Genomic DNA, 17,525 nt, shown 5'->3' on the forward strand with positions numbered 1-17,525 from the left:
AGCAAACAACCCAACACAGCAAAAAAAAACAATCTGTTTACACATGCTTTATGATGGAATAAACATGTTTGCCATCCAACCAACAGTCAGGCAGGAGGATGGATATGAAGAGCATTTGTAGATCTAGTGCAAACATTACGCAGGACCAGGAAATGTTAGCTTAGCATTGTTCAAAGACTAAAATTAGGAGGAATCTGTTAGCGCATATAAAATAAAAATGCCAGCTCTAAAGGCGTCTTCACTTGACAAGAACAACAGCATCCATTGTTGACAACAATCTAAGTTTATATTCACGGGATGAGGGACGTCTTGTGGTCGCACACATAATGACTGACTATGGCATAGCGTGACATGGTGCCATAACCTCACTTAAGGAGGCAGTTGAGGTGCATGAACCAACAGCCTCTAGACTAAGGCTTCTTGTGACAGAGGTCATTTCTCAACGTTAACCAATTATAGCTTCAGATCCACAAATGGAACCATCCATAAAGCTGCACCAATCAATATTCTTTATATTAGCAATAGGTCACATGACTGTGTGCAATGTAACAGGGGTCACACAAAACGAAGAACCCACAGAGAATTATCCCCCAACGTGCTATATGTCTTAACTCAGCTGGTTATTCCCAGATCACCGATGGCGACCAGCGTTCAAAGTTGACATCTCCCATAGCGTCCTCTAAGTGAATGGCTCTTCTTTTTCATCCTGAGATATTTGTTGTGGTATTTTTTAGTTTCCCGTCCGTCACGTTTGAAACCTCAACATGCCTTTTCCTGCTAGTCATTTGCCGTCTCACATACATGCCCCTGTCGGTAATTCCCGGAGAATATCCAGAGTTCTGTGCGTGTCTGAAAGCAGCATTAGAGTGACTGGGCCTTCGCCTTCAGAGCCCAAAAGCTTGAGCTTGAAAAATTAAAATGGAAGGTTTTCATGAACGTCTGACATATGTTTTATTTTTGTCTCTTGTACCTTAATTACATTCTGCATCCACCCATTTTCTTTCTGTTAAGCACTGTAACTGTTCAGAAAATAGTCATATAAATACATGTTATTACAAGTTTATTATAATCAGCTCTTTCAGCTTCCTTCAGCTCATCCCTTGCTCCAGCTCAGGGCTCACAACATTAGTGCTTTGGTTCAGTCGCATCACTCTCATGAACCTTATTTCTAGCTGTTCTCAGCAAACTCCAAAAATCCTTCCCACAAACAATAAGTGGAGAAATTCATCAAACAGCCACAGACAGGTGACCACAAGCATGGGAAAGTATTTGCATACATGTTCACCATACCAACTTTATAAGGTGATAACATGTCTTGTGTTTATAGCCAACTTAAATCCACACCCCTTTTCCACTTTTGCAGCTTTTGTCATAAAGGTGGCCGATCAAACAAAAAATGGGTTGTTTTGCAAGGCACTGACATGACCCACTTTGTCATTTATATATGGAAACTTGTGAAACACAGAAACCACAGTGTCTTAATTTTACATAACTCTCTAAGTCGCACAAGCTTTGGAGTTGCTGCAAGGCCTGTTTTTATACTTTAGGCACAGGCTGAGTCCCCCTGCCGCCAGTTTTTTGTTCTCGAGTTTGGCACCCAGCCCCAAACATGAAGCTGAATGCACAGGGATGAAGTGTTTTCTAAGGCTACATCCACACTACTTTGTTTCAGATTCAAATTAAAAGGCTGTCTGTCAACACAACTCTGTATCTCTGTCGATAATAACACACCTGAAAAAGCATATCGTATGTACACTGGGCATGCACAGGAAGAATTTGGTTGTCAGTTGGAGAGCTCATCTCCTGTAAGTAGTTGTATCATTGTAAAATGCTGAATTTAACTGCACAATAGCTGTTAGCAAAAACAACGGGGTCAGCAACGCCTGTAATTGATTATCGATGTTGCATGTTACACTGGTAGCCATGGGTACTGTTTGTTGTTCTCTTCTGGAAGACAGTCACGTGATAGGAGCCTGACGAATCTGCAAAAGTTACTTCATGACTGAAAAGACCCAATTAGCAAAAAGTTGTAAGTGTCTTTGTCATCATCTCCAAACACTGACATTTCTGTCCCTCCAGATTAAAATGCAGCTACAGAGTTTTCAAACTAAAACAGAGCTAGCAGTGTTTCCAGTCTTCTCTGTTTAAGCGGCTCTAAAACTCTACTTTAGTATGGACGTCAAGCCTAGCCGCAGTAGAGTCTTTCAAACAATAACCTAGTAGTATGGATGTAGCCCAAAACATCAAATTTTTCCTTTAAATTCAATTTTAAAACGACTTTATAATTGGTTCATGAAAGGGAAAAATTCACTTCTTTCTGGGAAAGGAATTGATTTTTCTTTTACTTGACAGTTGTTTGCATTAGGCTGATCACCTGAGGGTTTACACTACATCACTTACAATTCCAAAGCCCTGTATACCTGAGAGTGAACACTAATTGCTCCTTCTCCACAGGTTTTCCTTCTTCATTTTCATGCCTTATCTGGCAAGCCAGTCCGTCAACCTGCAGGATTATTGATGTGTTTACTGTCGGAGGGGGGACGCCACTCCCTGCCTTGGGAAACCCTGAGGCTTTCAACTGTTGAGTAACACCGTCTGCTGCCACCAGTGTCTTCAATCAGGAAAGTTGGGGCGTGCACTTCTCTGCTCATAATGAAGCAAAACAAAAAGAAAAGAGATAGAGGTTTGGACTCACTTCATTTATGATTAAGCTGAGTCTCAACTACGACTCGTAGACATCTCCAAGGATATAAATCTGACAAGGCCTCCCAGCTCCTTTTAGGAAGTTGAACCAGAAGGTCATTTATTCTAATACTTTGGCCATCACTGGTAATATTAACACAATGCACTTCTGAACTACAGTGAACTGGGAGTGCAGCTGCATCGCTTATAAGAGAGATCAGACAAGTCAAGAAACATGTATGCCCACACAATTAGACAGGTTGTAAACAAGGTTCAGCTCTGAGCTGAAAACGGCGTGGCTCCACCTACAAAGAGTGCGGCTTGGGCCACAATTCTCTGTCCGAACCAGAGAGAACATAAACCAAGCCCTGTGTTTTTTATGTCATACCTCAACTCAAGCCCAATGTTTTCTGCAAAAAGCAGACAAACATCACCAAACCCAAATATCATTTCTAAAGTTTTGCCTGAACCTGGGCATCCACAATTTTCACTTACAGGAACTTCAGATGTCAGTTTCTAATTCCATTGACCTTCTAGGCTTTCCACATATTTGGATTGTCCGAGCCAAATATCGAAAGGAAATACAGTGTGGTAATGCTAATAATTCAGTATGGTAACACTCTGCCGCTTGGTGCCGTGTTGGTAGCATACAGTGGTTTTAGGAAAACTGTTCCTGCTGGAAACAGGGTTGTCAACAAGAGTTAGATGGAAACCAAAACAAATGGGCTGAAAGATAGAAAAATGCTCCCTAGAGTTGAGGGGAGCTAAACTGACTGAAAATTCTCAAAGGGGCCATCGCTGTATGTGACCACCTTTTGTATAACACAAAGTAAATTGACCAGTTGGTAATGTATAAATACGGATTAGAGCAGCTTTAAATCTTTAAATAATGGGTATAGCTGCAAGTGCTAATGAGCCCTGACAAACAGTAAAACATGTTGCTTTTTTCATTTGGAACAGCAGCTCAAAGTCATTAATTAGCACATGTGCAACCAGAGAGAAAAAGACTGAGACTGGAATCACCTGCTGGAGAGCTTTCTCAAAATGAAGTCCTGCAACCTCCATGGTGCCTATTGGAAGTCTCTAAGTTAGGATATAAACTAGCTCTGGGAAAGTCAATTACAGTACTCTGCTTTGTTTTAGTCTCCAGCCTCAAACAACCTCCCATCTTTTTTTCCCTTCTTTTGCTTCATCACTCCATAATCCTTTCCTCCAGCCCTCCCTTTTCTTCACAACCGACCCCAGTTACATAAGAGCGCTGGAACTGTTTTCTAGCGGGACACACTGCTGAGTGCGGAAACTGTGGGAGCGGAGGGATGGGCATCTCAGCCCGTACATTGCCGAAGGCCATCCCAGGAATGCATCCTCTCTGTGGGTCTGGGCCACAGCCAACCATGTGGCCTCCCAATGTCACCGAGGCGCTGAGAAAAAAACAGAGACGGAGCACTTTTTGAGGTTTTTTCCCCCTCTAAAAAACAAAAGCCTGCATTTTGCTCCCATATTTGCAGTACATGTTGAGGTTGTCTAATACTGCACTCGTGGATTCTTTCTTCTGCTTTTTATAGGTAGAAACACAACCGTGTGTGCTGCTCCTGCCTTCCTCACAAGCCTTTGATGAATACAAATACAGTTTGAGTAATATTTAAAGAATCCCCCTCAAGCAGAGTTGAGTGCTGAAAGGATTCAGCCAGATGCAGTGACAGACTTCCCTCAACCGTACCTGACATAAAGTGGTTTAGCTAACACTACCCAACACCTACTGTTAATCCTATTTCAAATTGCACTCTCAAGCATGAAATCCACTCACAAGAGGGAAAAAAAAAAAATACAGTGATACAGTGCAGACGTGTTACAAAGATAATCTTTCCCCTGCCACTTTCCCACACTGGCTTTGAGGCAACAAAAGCAGGCAGGTACAATTAAGCACGTGTAGGTTTTCTGAGCGAGAAAAGGCAAAGGGATGAAGGTTTTCGTGAAATAAAGTTATGGGGGAAATAAAACAGGAAATAGTATCACACTGTGTCAGCGTTTGGTGCCAGACATGTGGCAGACATTGGTGGTAAGGGTTTTTTTTTTTGTGCCAAAGCTTGATTTGACCCAGTACTTTAAAGCTTCCTGATGGTGGTTGCAGAAAGTTAATCACATGAACTCTTCCAGGCCTTGCGGTCTGCTGACCCAGCACTGATCCCAGAAATCAGGCGTGGGTCTGGACAGCCATTTTTTTCAGTGCAACATGGCCTGTGCATGACCGTCATGACTGAGAGTTCACAGAGAGGAGCAACACGAACAAGGCCTCTGGGCTAGACGACAAATTAGGCTGAGGTTAAGAGCTCATTCTTGACCTTGGAAATGGAAGCGGAGAGAAGAGCTTCACTGTTTGGTAGCGTCTCAGTGATATCACGTGATCCACAAATGGAGTTTGTCCAGTTTTCATGAAATCATGACTGCTCAAATCTCCATGTTTTTCCAGAGCACTTTATGCTTAGGGACTTTGTCTCCTCGGACTTAAGACTCCAAATTTGTAACCAATAGTATATTGGTGCTGAGTTTAAAGATGTGGGAATTCATCAGGCACTAATGAAAGACGGTATCATGCTTAGTTTTTCCTCAAACGTCTCTCTCTGCCAGTCTTTCTGTCTGTCTGTATGTGCATATGTTCAACTTATCGACCTCACACATGGCATGTGTAATCTTAATGACCCAGGAAAGCATGGTGTAGAAATCTGTGCGATTTGGACGTGTGATAAATCCAAAAGTCTATTAATATAAATTTAAAAAACTGGCGTCTAGCGCCCTGTAGATGTCAGTGAGGGCAGGGCAGCGTGTTGACTGAGCTGAGCATGTCTTCTTCTCTGTCCTCGGATAAACCCTATTATATAAAAAATAACATGCACTAGTTAAGTAAATCATTCAATACATAAACCACACATGTGAACAGTAATGAAGCCAATTCAGTTTCATTTTATGAAAAACGTTGCCTATAAAATCACTGCAGATAAAGCAGATAGGATGAACTCAAAGTCTTTTCACTCTGCACCGTAGACATAGGCTCTGCACACAACGTCCACCACTTAACAATAAAAAGGAACATTGTATTGACATTGTAATGACAAGGAATACTTGTGAAGTAGCTCCAGAGTTTAAACACAGGTTAATGAAACAGGCAGTTTTAGAACGATCACTGCACTAGTTATCGTAATGGAATCTGGAGTTTCTGGTGTCACCAATGTTTGGGACTTAAAAGATCCTGATATCTCAACCTCATGCAATTTCATTTCTTGTCCATTTATAGACATGTCTTACTAAAGACTTGAGTTCCCACTTTTGGGTTTAAATTTTGGCAACAATTGTTCTTCTAAGGTTTGGAAATATTTAACTACTATATAACTACTAACTACTTGTTTCTTTGTTTCCAAGTGACAACAGTCATTTGAATGATTGAAAGATTTGACTTCTCAAAGACGCACCCACAGATTGTTTTAACTTTGTTACTGACCAAACACATGAAGGCTGTTAGGTTTCTGGCAGCTTCAGTTCCACAAATAAGGGGTTCCGATGAGACATGCTGATATTTTCGGGCTGATACTGATGATCTGGAGCATTTTAATGCCAAGAAACTTCACTACTTTTTTTTTACCAGTTTATTCTTGGCAAGTTGAACAGTGACTATAGAGAGCCCTCAACTTGTAAATCAAATCCCAGTACTGGCCCAAAACAGTTGTTTTCCATGCAGAACTTTTACATTTCTGACTAAAGGATGTCAAAAACTAGCTGAAAATAACTCGGAGGCAGGGTGGATTCCGGCCAGTGAGGGGGGCACAGGCTGACAGGAGGCAGGAAAGGAAGGCGGCAGACAGAATGGGAGGCTTCCTGTGACAGGGGATGGCAGGGTGGGTGTCACCAGGTACGATTCCCCCTGTCTCGGTGTATCTCAAGAGTTTCGGCTGGCTGATCAGGGACGACGGGACCGCTGCTCCCAACCTTCAGTCAGCTGTCACGCAGGGGTCGCAGCACAAGACAAAATATGTGAGTCACACACTGTACAGGCCAGACACACTTCGGCTACATGCTTCGGCATTCAGTAGCAGGCGCTTGTGCTGCATGTGAAGTCTGACACCACCTGTTCACTCCTGCCCGAGTGTGCATGGGCCGGCAGGAAATGATGTGGTGCTGAATTTAATTTCTCCATGATTTCTATTACGTTGGCGGTCACGGGTTAACACCAGGGAGTTAAGAAGGAGGAATAAAAACACAACAACTTGGATTAGAGAGAAAAAAATGAGGGAGTTCAGAGGGTCGTATATCATTAAGCAATTGAGAAAGTTAATTAGGCAGCTCTGATAATTATTGCCATGGCAACCTGAGCGCACTCATGCAGATTTGATTAACGAGGTGCCATTTATCTGTACTGGCGAGACAGCAGGGCTGCGCAGAGCTTGAGAGACCCCTAAAGGTGGAAGACATGTAATGTACGCTTTACTCCCAGCCACAATGTACTCATGTTTCATTTAATGGATGCAAAATACAGACTGCAGCCTCTGTTGTAGAAAAAACGAAAATAATCTGGCACGGTTTATTGAATCACTCATATTAAGTGGAAATTTGAGGTGAAACAAAGCTGTAGTTTTCTATTTACCCTCATTCTCTCAAACCACTGAGAGGTAATTTGTAAAGTGAAGCTGCCGAGGAGGTTTCTCTTCATAATAAATGACATTTCTGTATCAATAAGAGTCTGTCAGTGGCATTTAGTATTGAGAAGAAAATTGTAGCATAAAGAAAGGATGTGATTTGCATCCAGCCTGAGTGTGGAGCGAAGGAGAGTCAGGGGGGGTGTTTGTGGATTACAGTACACATGTTGCCCTCTGGTGGAAAAACAACAACATTTAAGCTTGCATGCTTTGCTGCTGAACGGGCGTCTGGAGTCCTGCTTAGCAGCAGGCAGCATATTGTCAGAAACAGAGGCACTTCATTATGTGGTGGGGACAATTATTAACGGCTGTTAAGAGAGCGCAGCACAGCAGTAATGTGAAAAATAACGCAATAAAGCAAAACCCCACACTGCATTTAAAACGAAACCAAAAAAAAAACAGCTGAGCCGAGCAATTTCAAAAGAAATACCTGTCACCAATCAGCTTACAATTCAAACAGAGAGAACAGGTAGGTGCTCAAAATGTTCAGAGAATATCTTCATCAACGTGGCGAGAAAATGACACATTGAGCATGTGCTGGAGACACGCTATCAATATCAGTTTGCAAAAAGAGAAAAAAACTTAATTAGCATTCTCAAGAGGTTTTTTTTTTTTTTTTTGTCATAGATGGCACCCTCGGCAGCATACAGACAAAAGTGAATACATGAAAGTAAAGTACGCTCAGTGTGAGATTTCTCCAGGGACCCGCTAATCCTCATCCACATCATTTCACACGCAGCAAGCGAGAGGTATGGATTACAGTTTATTATACAAATATCAAGCATCGTCGTATTCTAATAACAGTCATATCAATTACAGCTCTCTCACTCTCAGGGTTTTATAAATATCTGACAGTGGCAGTTTCATGGAAAGACATATTCTGGTGTAAAAATAGAAGAAGAAAGGGGTGGGGGGGGGCATTGATTTTACTGTCACAAATACCACTTTCTTTTTTGAGTTCATTTGAAGTCAATCTTCACCCACAGTTCACGGCCTTGTCACCGTCTATTACAGCCGTGTCTGCTTTTCTGGTGTGTGACATTTTCTTCCTACTTTTATGAGTGAATCATCTGCTGACCATATAAACCTTTCACAAAGAGGAGTCCATACTGTCAGAGATGAAGAAAAGTACAGGAGGAACACAAAGAGCTTTAAGACTAAAGGGGGGGAAAAGCTGCAACAAGAGTTGCCCCACTGTGGCTAATACAGTGTGCACTAATGTAAAAACATCAAATTCCAGTGAGATATTATATATTAGCCTCCTCAGGCTAAAATTAGTATTCAGATCTGCTAAGGAGGTTATGTTTTTATCCCTTTGTTGGTTGATTTGACCATGAAACTTAATGGAAGGATGCGGTACGGGCTAGAGAAGAATCCTTCACATTTTGGTGCAGGTCTGGATCACGGAGTGGATTTGTTTTTCTTTAGCATTGTGAGACAGGGTGTTTTTCTACATTTTCACTGATTTCCAAAGGGAATAATTCATGATTTCAAAAATCAGATATATTCAGGGAACTGATATCAATGAAGATGTGAATTGTGGTGCTACTTAAGAGGACTGTTGGGCCTTGGCGGATATATGTGCTCTACTGAGTGCCTGTCCAGTTTCCACAGTGAATCGTGACAGACGGTAATCATCAACTCTGCAGTTCACCTCAGCTCTACGAAGCCTTTTAGCTTCTTTTAGCTCACTGGTGTGTTTTTATTTAGTTTTGTTTCCAGTCCACAATCTCCACCACAGGTAGCAGTCTTCTGAACACTGAGTTAAAAGGTGAGGGAACATTATAATTTACTCAAATGTATCAGGCGGCCAAAAACACAATAACCACATTAAAATAAGCAGCCTTTTGTCAACACATACACACAACATCTTTATCACCTTGAGCACAGCATCATCTGGTCAATAAATATACTGCATCAATAAAATATATCCACCTCATAGACAAGAGGTAGATGATGAAATCATTTGACCAGTTATAATCTTCTGGGGACAGGGTGGACACTAATTAAAATTCTGAGTTAAAGCCACTGTGTGTAGAATGGAAACACTGATACATTCTCAGCCCTTTTTATTACCATCGATTATCAGTATAAGTATTGACGATTTGTGAAAATATATTATGAATATTTTATTATTAACACTGTGTACGTAAGTTAAGAGATTAATGTTTAATTTTTGGGCCTGCCATATCATTATTCATGGAATCAGCTGTATAACGTCTTGATATCAACTTTTTTTTATTTCAACAGCTGCTGGGATGCAGCTGTTGGATGTAAATATATTCATATTTACGATGTTATTTCCAATATATAAAATATTCAGACACAAATAATGGAAAATACAAATTTCAAGTCCAAAATGTTCAAAAGTACTACGTTTAATTTAAATCCAGTTGCTCATGTTTCACACAGGTTGAGCCTTACAAGTGTTTTTATTATCAGAGCTTATGGTTGACACGTACTGGAGTTTTTTAAAAGCTGAATCCTGTGGTTTCCTTTGCGTTTTACTGCTTTCTTGATTCCAGTCAAAAAACACAAAACTAATGATTATATCAAGCAGAGCGGCTTGAAAATATGTGTTTTTCCACAAAAGTCTGGAATCCCAATCAAATTTGTAAAATCAAATTGTTTATTCTTACTTGTAAGACATTGGGCTTTGCTCCCTGAGGCAACTGCCTTGTGTTTAAAATGAAAACCGGCCCAAGCTATAAATTATTAATGTCTAGAGCTGTCAATCATCCGCTCCGTCAGATCAACAGATCTGCAGTTTTTTCTTTTGCAAATGCTTCTGGAGTTCGGAGCTGCTCACATTCAGATTTCTTGCAAAGAAAAGCGGGATTCCCCTTTGAATCCCGACTTTTTTACCATCCTGCTGAGAGCCAACTTTTGCAAACAAAAGATTGAGACCATGCACGTCGCGCTCCGTCTCCTCTCCAGGCAATCCCAGCAGGCCTTACAGCTCTTTATCCTCCCTTGCCTTCAGCTCCCCTGCTGCAGCCCTGCTTTGGGTCTGGGTTTTTTCCTGCAGAATGTAGACGCCAGAACTACATGGGGAAGGCTAATGGAATCTGCTAGGGCCTGTAAAAAGAAACATCAGAGCCAAGGACCAGTCATCATTTCTTATGTTATTGTCGCTCGGCAACTCTAAATGGAATAGCGATAGAAGTAGGTGAAGCCTTTTTGAGGGTTCAATTACATTTGAATTTGTTTTCAAATGTGATCAGATCTTCATCTAACTTACGACTATGATTAAATACAATGGATTTTACATTATGTAAAAATGTATTCAACAAAAGCTAATGAGTCAGGAATCTAATCGGTGAAACAAGGTGTGGATCAGAGCTACCATGAAGAATTGTTGATTTTCATGAGGCTGGAAAGGTTAAAAAGGAATCTTAGAGTTTAGATATTCATCAGTCGCAGGCAGACAAACTGTCTGAAATTGAAACTTAAGTACGGTGGAGAAAGCGCCATAATTAGGCACTGTTTTGCTGCCTCTTGGCCCAGGAAGCTTGCCATCATGGAGGGGAAAATGAAATCCCGTGTTTATCTTACAGGATAATGTCAGGGTGGCTGTCCGCCAGCTGACGCTCAGCAGAAGTTGACGTGACGCAGCAGCAAAATGATCCTAAACATCACAGTAAGTCTAAACTCTAAACAAAAAACATCAACCTTCTGGAGAAGCCCACCCCGAGCCCAGATTTTAACCCAGTAGAAATGTTGATGGGAGAGAGCTGTTCCCAGTGGACATCCCAAGAATGCGGCTGATTTAAAGCAGCTCAGGACAACTGGTCCAAAATTCATCCTGGAAGTTGTTCAGGTTTGATCTGCAGCTACTGGAGGAGCTGGTCTGAGAGTATTGGAGGCCAACAGAGGTCTGATCAGGTAATAAATCCAACTGTTGTCTTACTTTGAAGGCAAGGTAAATGTATACATGTTCAAAAAATAAAAGAAAAATGAAAGTATAGTGAGTAGAAAGTACAGTGGAAACTTTAGCCGAGCCACAATTCAGGGGCTACATCCTTCAGAGGCAAATGAAAACCGCCTCCTTTGTGTTGACCATGAAAGAGAAATCGAAATGTGACCGTCTGGTCTACAGAGGCTTTGCGTGATCAGCATCACCAACCCCTACCGCCCTTATTTCTGTTGCCTAGCAGCAGTGCTGAAGTTTAAATGAAGAGAACATTTTAATGCCCCTTGATTTTATTAGCAAGTGTTCCATTAGCTGTTCAGCTTAGTTGAATACTTGATACTGAAGCATTGGACATTTTGTTGCGTGCTGGCACCAAAACGTCCAATTTTTTCAAAAAACTTTAGTTGAAAAATAGGATTTAAGGATAAAAATACAACCTCCAGGAGCATTTTAGATGTGTAGTTCAATGGGCAAAGTAATTTAAATACAAATGACACAAGATATGATTCAGACATCATTTTTTATATGCAGTTATCCTCAAAAAGCAGTGCATAAATAAACTTGTAACAAAATATGGTTAAACAGAACAAAGCCTGAACAATCCATCAGAACATGAATTTCCTAACAGGCAACAAATGATTCACTATAATAAACTATATGAGCTTTAGACCAATGCCAGCAAAGCCATTAGCTGCAGTGGTTCATAAATAATGACTGAATTTAACCACAACAATTCAGGATGTACATTTCATTCTGATCAGCTGTAGTTTCAGGGACAGCGATATGTTGATGCTTCACAGGCCTCAGGGAAGTCTAAACCCTACTTGACTTAAAATGATGCTCATCAATGGTGGAGAAGACGTGGCCCTCATTTAACAGAAAAGTCAAGGAGGATCTGTAAACACAGGGACAGATTACAATTGTAAGTATTCCATTCTGGTTTCCCTCTTTCAGAAGTTTCACATTTGTGCAGCAGACAGATTCTGGTTCTTGCAAACCCTTCTAACAATTAAGAATCACCAGTGATGTGAGGCTACATACAAACTAAAGTCTATATCATAGCAAGTTTCACCTGAGGTCAATCAGAAGCAAAGCAAAGACATGGTAAAATAAACGAGTGACAAAAAAACTGATTTGCCGTGTTTCCTTGCAGAGTTAGCTTGGCTGTTGCTATCGCCCATTATCTCCCAGCATGTTAAAGTGTATGCCTCAATATTAGCACGCTTCAAAAACATCCTAATACATTCATATGAACACATGTGCTGGTGAGCTAATACCTGATGTCTGTCAATCTGAGATAATGCAGCTGAGTTCGCAGGTCATGCAAACTGATGCCTTCATTATGGTCGGAGAACTTCCTGATTATATCGAACACCTTAGACAGGAATCAAGAAGACAAGACAATACTTCTAATATAGTCGGACACATACAGTATATAAATAGAAACACTGCTCTCTTGGGAAACAGAATGTGCCATCGCTCTTGCAGTGTCATTAATTGATGGATTATATTTTTAAATTTACACTGTAACATGACTAAACAAGCACATGTCTACTGTTAAATGAACTTAAGCCCAGTCGAACTCAACTTTTATTACACTTGTTTTTATAGGATGTGTATGAGTTGCCGGGTGTGATTAAATGATATTCTATGTTTAGGTGTGAAAGAGTTCTATCCTTAAGTAGATTTAAATGTAGACATTTATGTTCAGGTTGTGTTAAGGTGGGAGGAGAGTTTTAATAATGAATTCCATGTATGTTTCTATTCTTCAGGCTTGTGGACCAATGCAGCCCCAGAACCTCAGAAAAGAACTTTTTAAAGTCATATCTGAGATTGAGGCTCTTAAAGAGAAGCTCAAACAGAAGGATGAGCTTGAACGCTGTGGCTCTGAAGGAGAAGGGAGCGCTTTTGGAAAGTGATTACAGCAGGGTTGAGCTCGTGGTGAGAGAGATTGAGGACAGACAAGCTCATAGCGAACGGATTGACCAGATTGACTGCATGGCCAAGGAGACTCAAACCAACGAGCTGCCTCAGACCGAGGAAGAGTGCAGTCCAGAGGTGGAACAGTTGGAAAGGATGAAAAATGTAAAAGTGGAGGATGAGACAGAGGGCATGGATCACAGAACTTTGAACCAGAAAACAAGAATAAGCAGAAGAGTCGTAGAAGAAGACCTCGTGGTTTCTACTGAAACCTCGTGCCCGGGGGGGCCAGGTGGATAAACATGGTTACAGTATTGTTTTTTAAATATGTCACTTCTTTTCCACAATAACTGTAACATCATTGTGAATCATTGTGTGCACCTTACTCTGGTGATGAATGATCTGGATAAAACCTGGACAAATTCAATAAAAAGTACCATATGAAATGTTTTTGTGGGTGAACATTTATTTATTTTGGCAGGTCACTGCATTAAATGTATTCTAAATCTGAAGAAGCCTGATGATTCAGTTCAAGTAGTTTGTCGTCCACAGGTGAATTTGAAACTCATATTGTGTTTATTAGAAAGACAGACAGATGGACAACCCAAAAATGTAATGATCTCCCATCACTGGCTGTCGCCGTCGGTATAAAAGCATTAAAATATACTCTGCCATTTTACTTTTTAGTTTTCAAACCTAAAAGTAATGTCTTTTACTGCTTCACCCGTTTACGAGACCTAAAACATCTGAAAAATAAAAACGACATTAAAGTTGCCGAAGTCACAATGAGGCCACATTTTTGATAAAGGCTACAGGACTGGCATGTTGTGTGTTGAGTTGTTTTTGTTGAGTCTGGCTCAACTCTGAGTAGTTTTCTGGCTGAGAGTGGTTTCAGTTCAACTAAATATTTATTCAAATAAATTAAAAATAATAAATCATGGGGGAAGAGCATAGATGAAAGCTGTATTCCATATAGCTGCTTCATTTTCAGGGTCTCTGTATTATTCATGCTGGCTCACTGTTACAGAGGACAGACACACTTGAACAGAACACAGTTAACTAGTAAACACAACAGTATAGAAAAAATCTTTATTTGATCTGTTTGAAATGACCCTTTAAACCCACTAACCTGGGCCTGGATGGTGGACAAACCATTTGGTAAGATGCCTTCAGGACGTCCAAAGCTGCACCTCCCAGACATTGAGGGAAGAGAGGTGTTCATATTCACATCATACACCTGGAATAACAACATGAACACACATGAGGAAATGTGCATTTGTGCAATGCTCTGTATGTATAAGCATTAAGCAGCCGGTCACTGGTCAAACTTCCACAAGGTCCAATACCTTCCCAGAAAGCTCCATATGGGCTTGTACCACCTCCAACATGTGGGATGTGATCTCATTCAGGTCCTTGATGCAGCGGACACTCGTTGCCATCAAAAACCTTTTACCCTAAGGCAAAAATTAAATTGAGCTGGTTATAAATGACACCACAAATCAAAAGAACTTCTCGACCAATCACCTGCAAACCCTTTCTTTGAGTTACTCACTCTGGAATTCCGTAGACTTCCTGTCACCTTCACGTATGTTCCAGGAGAAGCAGCGGTCACAGTCCCACTGTCCTGTGAGAAATTGGAAACTGATCATTTACCACAACTGTGCAGTTTGCAGTTTCCCCATTGTGGCCCTGAACAGAGCGAGGTGATGCCACTGGCCTCTTTGTTCAACCACTGCTTCACGTTTAACAGTGGACCCGTCATGTCGTCCACAGAGTACTGGATGTTGGCCGGGAAGGGGGAAAAACCTCGGATGATGCCCACAACAGACACCTGCAGCGAGAGAAGTGCAGCAAATACGAATCAGCACAAGTAGTAATACTCAGACCAAACTCCATTGAAGAATTTACCGAATTAAACTGTATTTTTTTTTATTACTTAGGAAAGCACGAGTATGATTTTTGTCTGAGTTTGAAGGGTTTTTTTTGTTCACGTATCATTGCATTATGTTATCATAATGTTCCTCTTCTAAACTTTGAATGATGAGGATCTTGGCTATGAAGTCCTCAGCTTAGACTAGTCATTTGAGTTGACTTTTCATCTCAGCTCTAGATGCATTTAGAAGTTCATGGTGGAATCTGCTCACCGTCATATTTTAAGTTCCAGTTTTTATTAGCAAAATTGCGCATGAACTCATTCCAGTGACTTCCACTGCACTTATTCTTGAATTTAACCTTGTTAAAGGTACAGTGTGTAGAATTTTGTGATATCTAGTGTTGAAGTTGCATGTTGCAGCTGAACACCCCCTCAAAACTCAAAAGGTGTTTAGTTTGTCCAGTCTGCACTAATGTAAAAAACATAGCAGCCTCCGTAGAGAGGGTCCCCTCGATGTAAATATAAAGTATTTAAATATAAAGGGTCTTTTCTGGGGTAAAGAAAACTACAATTCATACAATTTAGATGAAACAAGCTAGTGAAAACATCATGAGGATTATTCTACATAAAATTTCTGCCAGTAGATCCCTTTCACCTCAGTCTTACACTCTGGACCTTTAATATACTGCTGGGATATATTGTAGTTTGTATGTATATATAAGGTTTCATATAGTGTATAGTAACTGTGAATGATGCAATCTCAGCCAATCGTAGCAGACATGATTTTTGCAGTTGTGGTAAACATTCCCATGGAAACAACAAGCTCTACCAATCACAGATGTTGCTACTACACCAGAGGATTGTGCATTGTGTAGTTATTCTCCCTGACATCTCGAATAACACGTTTTTAAACGGAGATGATGTCATACGGACTTGTGGCTTTTAGAGGAGCATTTAACATTGTTTCCTTATAGCTCGTGGTAAGTCTGCCTCAGATGGTTACAATATTATGGCTGATGATCAGAATCTCATGGAGGAAAATGGAGGGAGTTTTACTTCCAGAACAAAACAGTTGAACTTCATTTGATTTGATTTGATACGTTATATTTTAAACACATTCGTGGTTTCCAGAAGATGGATTTGACCGTCTTTGGTGACTGACTTCACCTCAGCACATTTGTGTCTCGTAGTATTTGATGGTTTAAGATCTTATTTACTGCAGATATATAATGTATTTTTGGGAATACATTTGTTTAACGCTGATGGTCCACTGACTGAAGCTTCATTCACACAAACACTCATTCGCCACTTCTATACACAACCCTTTTTCGATTACATACACTGTCAGCACATGGGTTACTTGCACCCTTGTAGATAATGGATGACCCTCTACCTCCAGTCACCCCAAGTGATCCCCTGGATGTTTCATCAGTGAGGTGAACTTCAGAGTTATTTCATTACTTTTATAAAGACCAAAAACCTCCCAAACTCCCAACATTCGACTTGTCCTCGTACCTGGTTGAGTTCACAGCGACAGATAGTGAAGGTATCATTGCTGTCTTGAGGTGCGGACAGAAGCTGCGACACCGTGCAGGGCAGAATCTGAACAGCTGCTTTCTGTGGTGAGATCAGAGTGAAACAATTATTGAGTCTGCTCTCACCTAACACATTTCCCTCAGATCCTTACGTAGTCCTTTACTATAGACGATGGACACACCGTCAATTTCACTCTTCTGTGGCTTGTGATCCCACTGATGGATTGACTGCAAACTGTCAAAGAAGTTAAAAGACAGACGTTATGAAGTTAGAAATCACAGACGGATTGTTTGAGGCAAAGTAAACTCACCTTGCTTCCACATGACAAAGTGTGTAACTGTCGCAGGGGCTCTTCACTAATGTTCCGACTTCAGGACCATCAGAAGCCAGCAGGTAAACAACACTCAGGCTTGTTGAGTCTGCTCAGGTGATCTGAATTACCACGATTACCCATGGTGCAATGCAGGACAAAGGAAAAAAGCCTGAGGAGTAAATGATCAGTCATAATCCCATTCACATGCTCCATGTCAAGTCAGTTATTATTTCAATTCATATTTTCTTTATAAAAAATCCATCAAATCAACAGTGATTGACAGATGTTCACACCACTTTTGATAAACTTGATTTTATCCCTTAAAAAACATCTTACAATGACACGAGAGCAAAAAATCGTTCATGCAAAAGTGTGAGTGAACGAGTGTCTGTGACACAGATCAGATTCAAAGTGTGTTCTTCCTCTGACACAGGAACAACACACACTCTGTCATTTCAGTCAGAGAGCAGATGATAAAACTTGTTGTGGAAAAGTCTCACCAGATGGTTGGCAACCAATAAGGTGAGGGACTGTTACCAAGCAGGAGCCAATAAAATTTCCCAACATGGTTTACTGGAAAATAATTGTTTCCATTCATCT

The 17,525-nt window shown here is 40.8% G+C and overlaps 1 protein-coding gene across 1 annotated transcript; it reads right to left on the minus strand.

Annotated features, from left to right (window-relative positions):
• Positions 1 to 11,784: 11,784 nt before the first annotated feature.
• On the minus strand, positions 11,785 to 17,082 carry LOC109631680 (replication protein A 32 kDa subunit-like). Its single transcript, XM_020090557.2, has 9 exons — positions 16,923 to 17,082; positions 16,794 to 16,846; positions 16,592 to 16,693; positions 14,921 to 15,034; positions 14,756 to 14,827; positions 14,550 to 14,657; positions 14,333 to 14,440; positions 12,561 to 12,658; positions 11,785 to 12,178 (listed from the first exon to the last, which is right to left on the minus strand). The coding sequence occupies exons 1-9, from the start codon at positions 16,933 to 16,935 to the stop codon at positions 12,097 to 12,099; spliced, it is 750 nt and encodes a 249-aa protein (XP_019946116.2). The 5' UTR covers positions 16,936 to 17,082; the 3' UTR covers positions 11,785 to 12,096.
• Positions 17,083 to 17,525: the final 443 nt, after the last annotated feature.

The sequence above is a fragment of the Paralichthys olivaceus genome, chromosome 20 (assembly GCF_024713975.1).
Source record: "Paralichthys olivaceus isolate ysfri-2021 chromosome 20, ASM2471397v2, whole genome shotgun sequence".
Taxonomy (NCBI): Eukaryota; Metazoa; Chordata; class Actinopteri; order Pleuronectiformes; family Paralichthyidae; genus Paralichthys; species Paralichthys olivaceus.

Bases quoted from the DNA above. Each gene is read 5' to 3' on its own strand.
- LOC109631680 (XM_020090557.2), bottom strand. The intron at 14,828-14,920 runs GCCAGTGGCATC...AATTTCTCACAG, and splicing joins AGCAGTGGTTGAACAAAGAG to GACAGTGGGACTGTGACCGC. The intron at 14,441-14,549 runs GTATTGGACCTT...TTGTTATTCCAG, and splicing joins ATATGGAGCTTTCTGGGAAG to GTGTATGATGTGAATATGAA.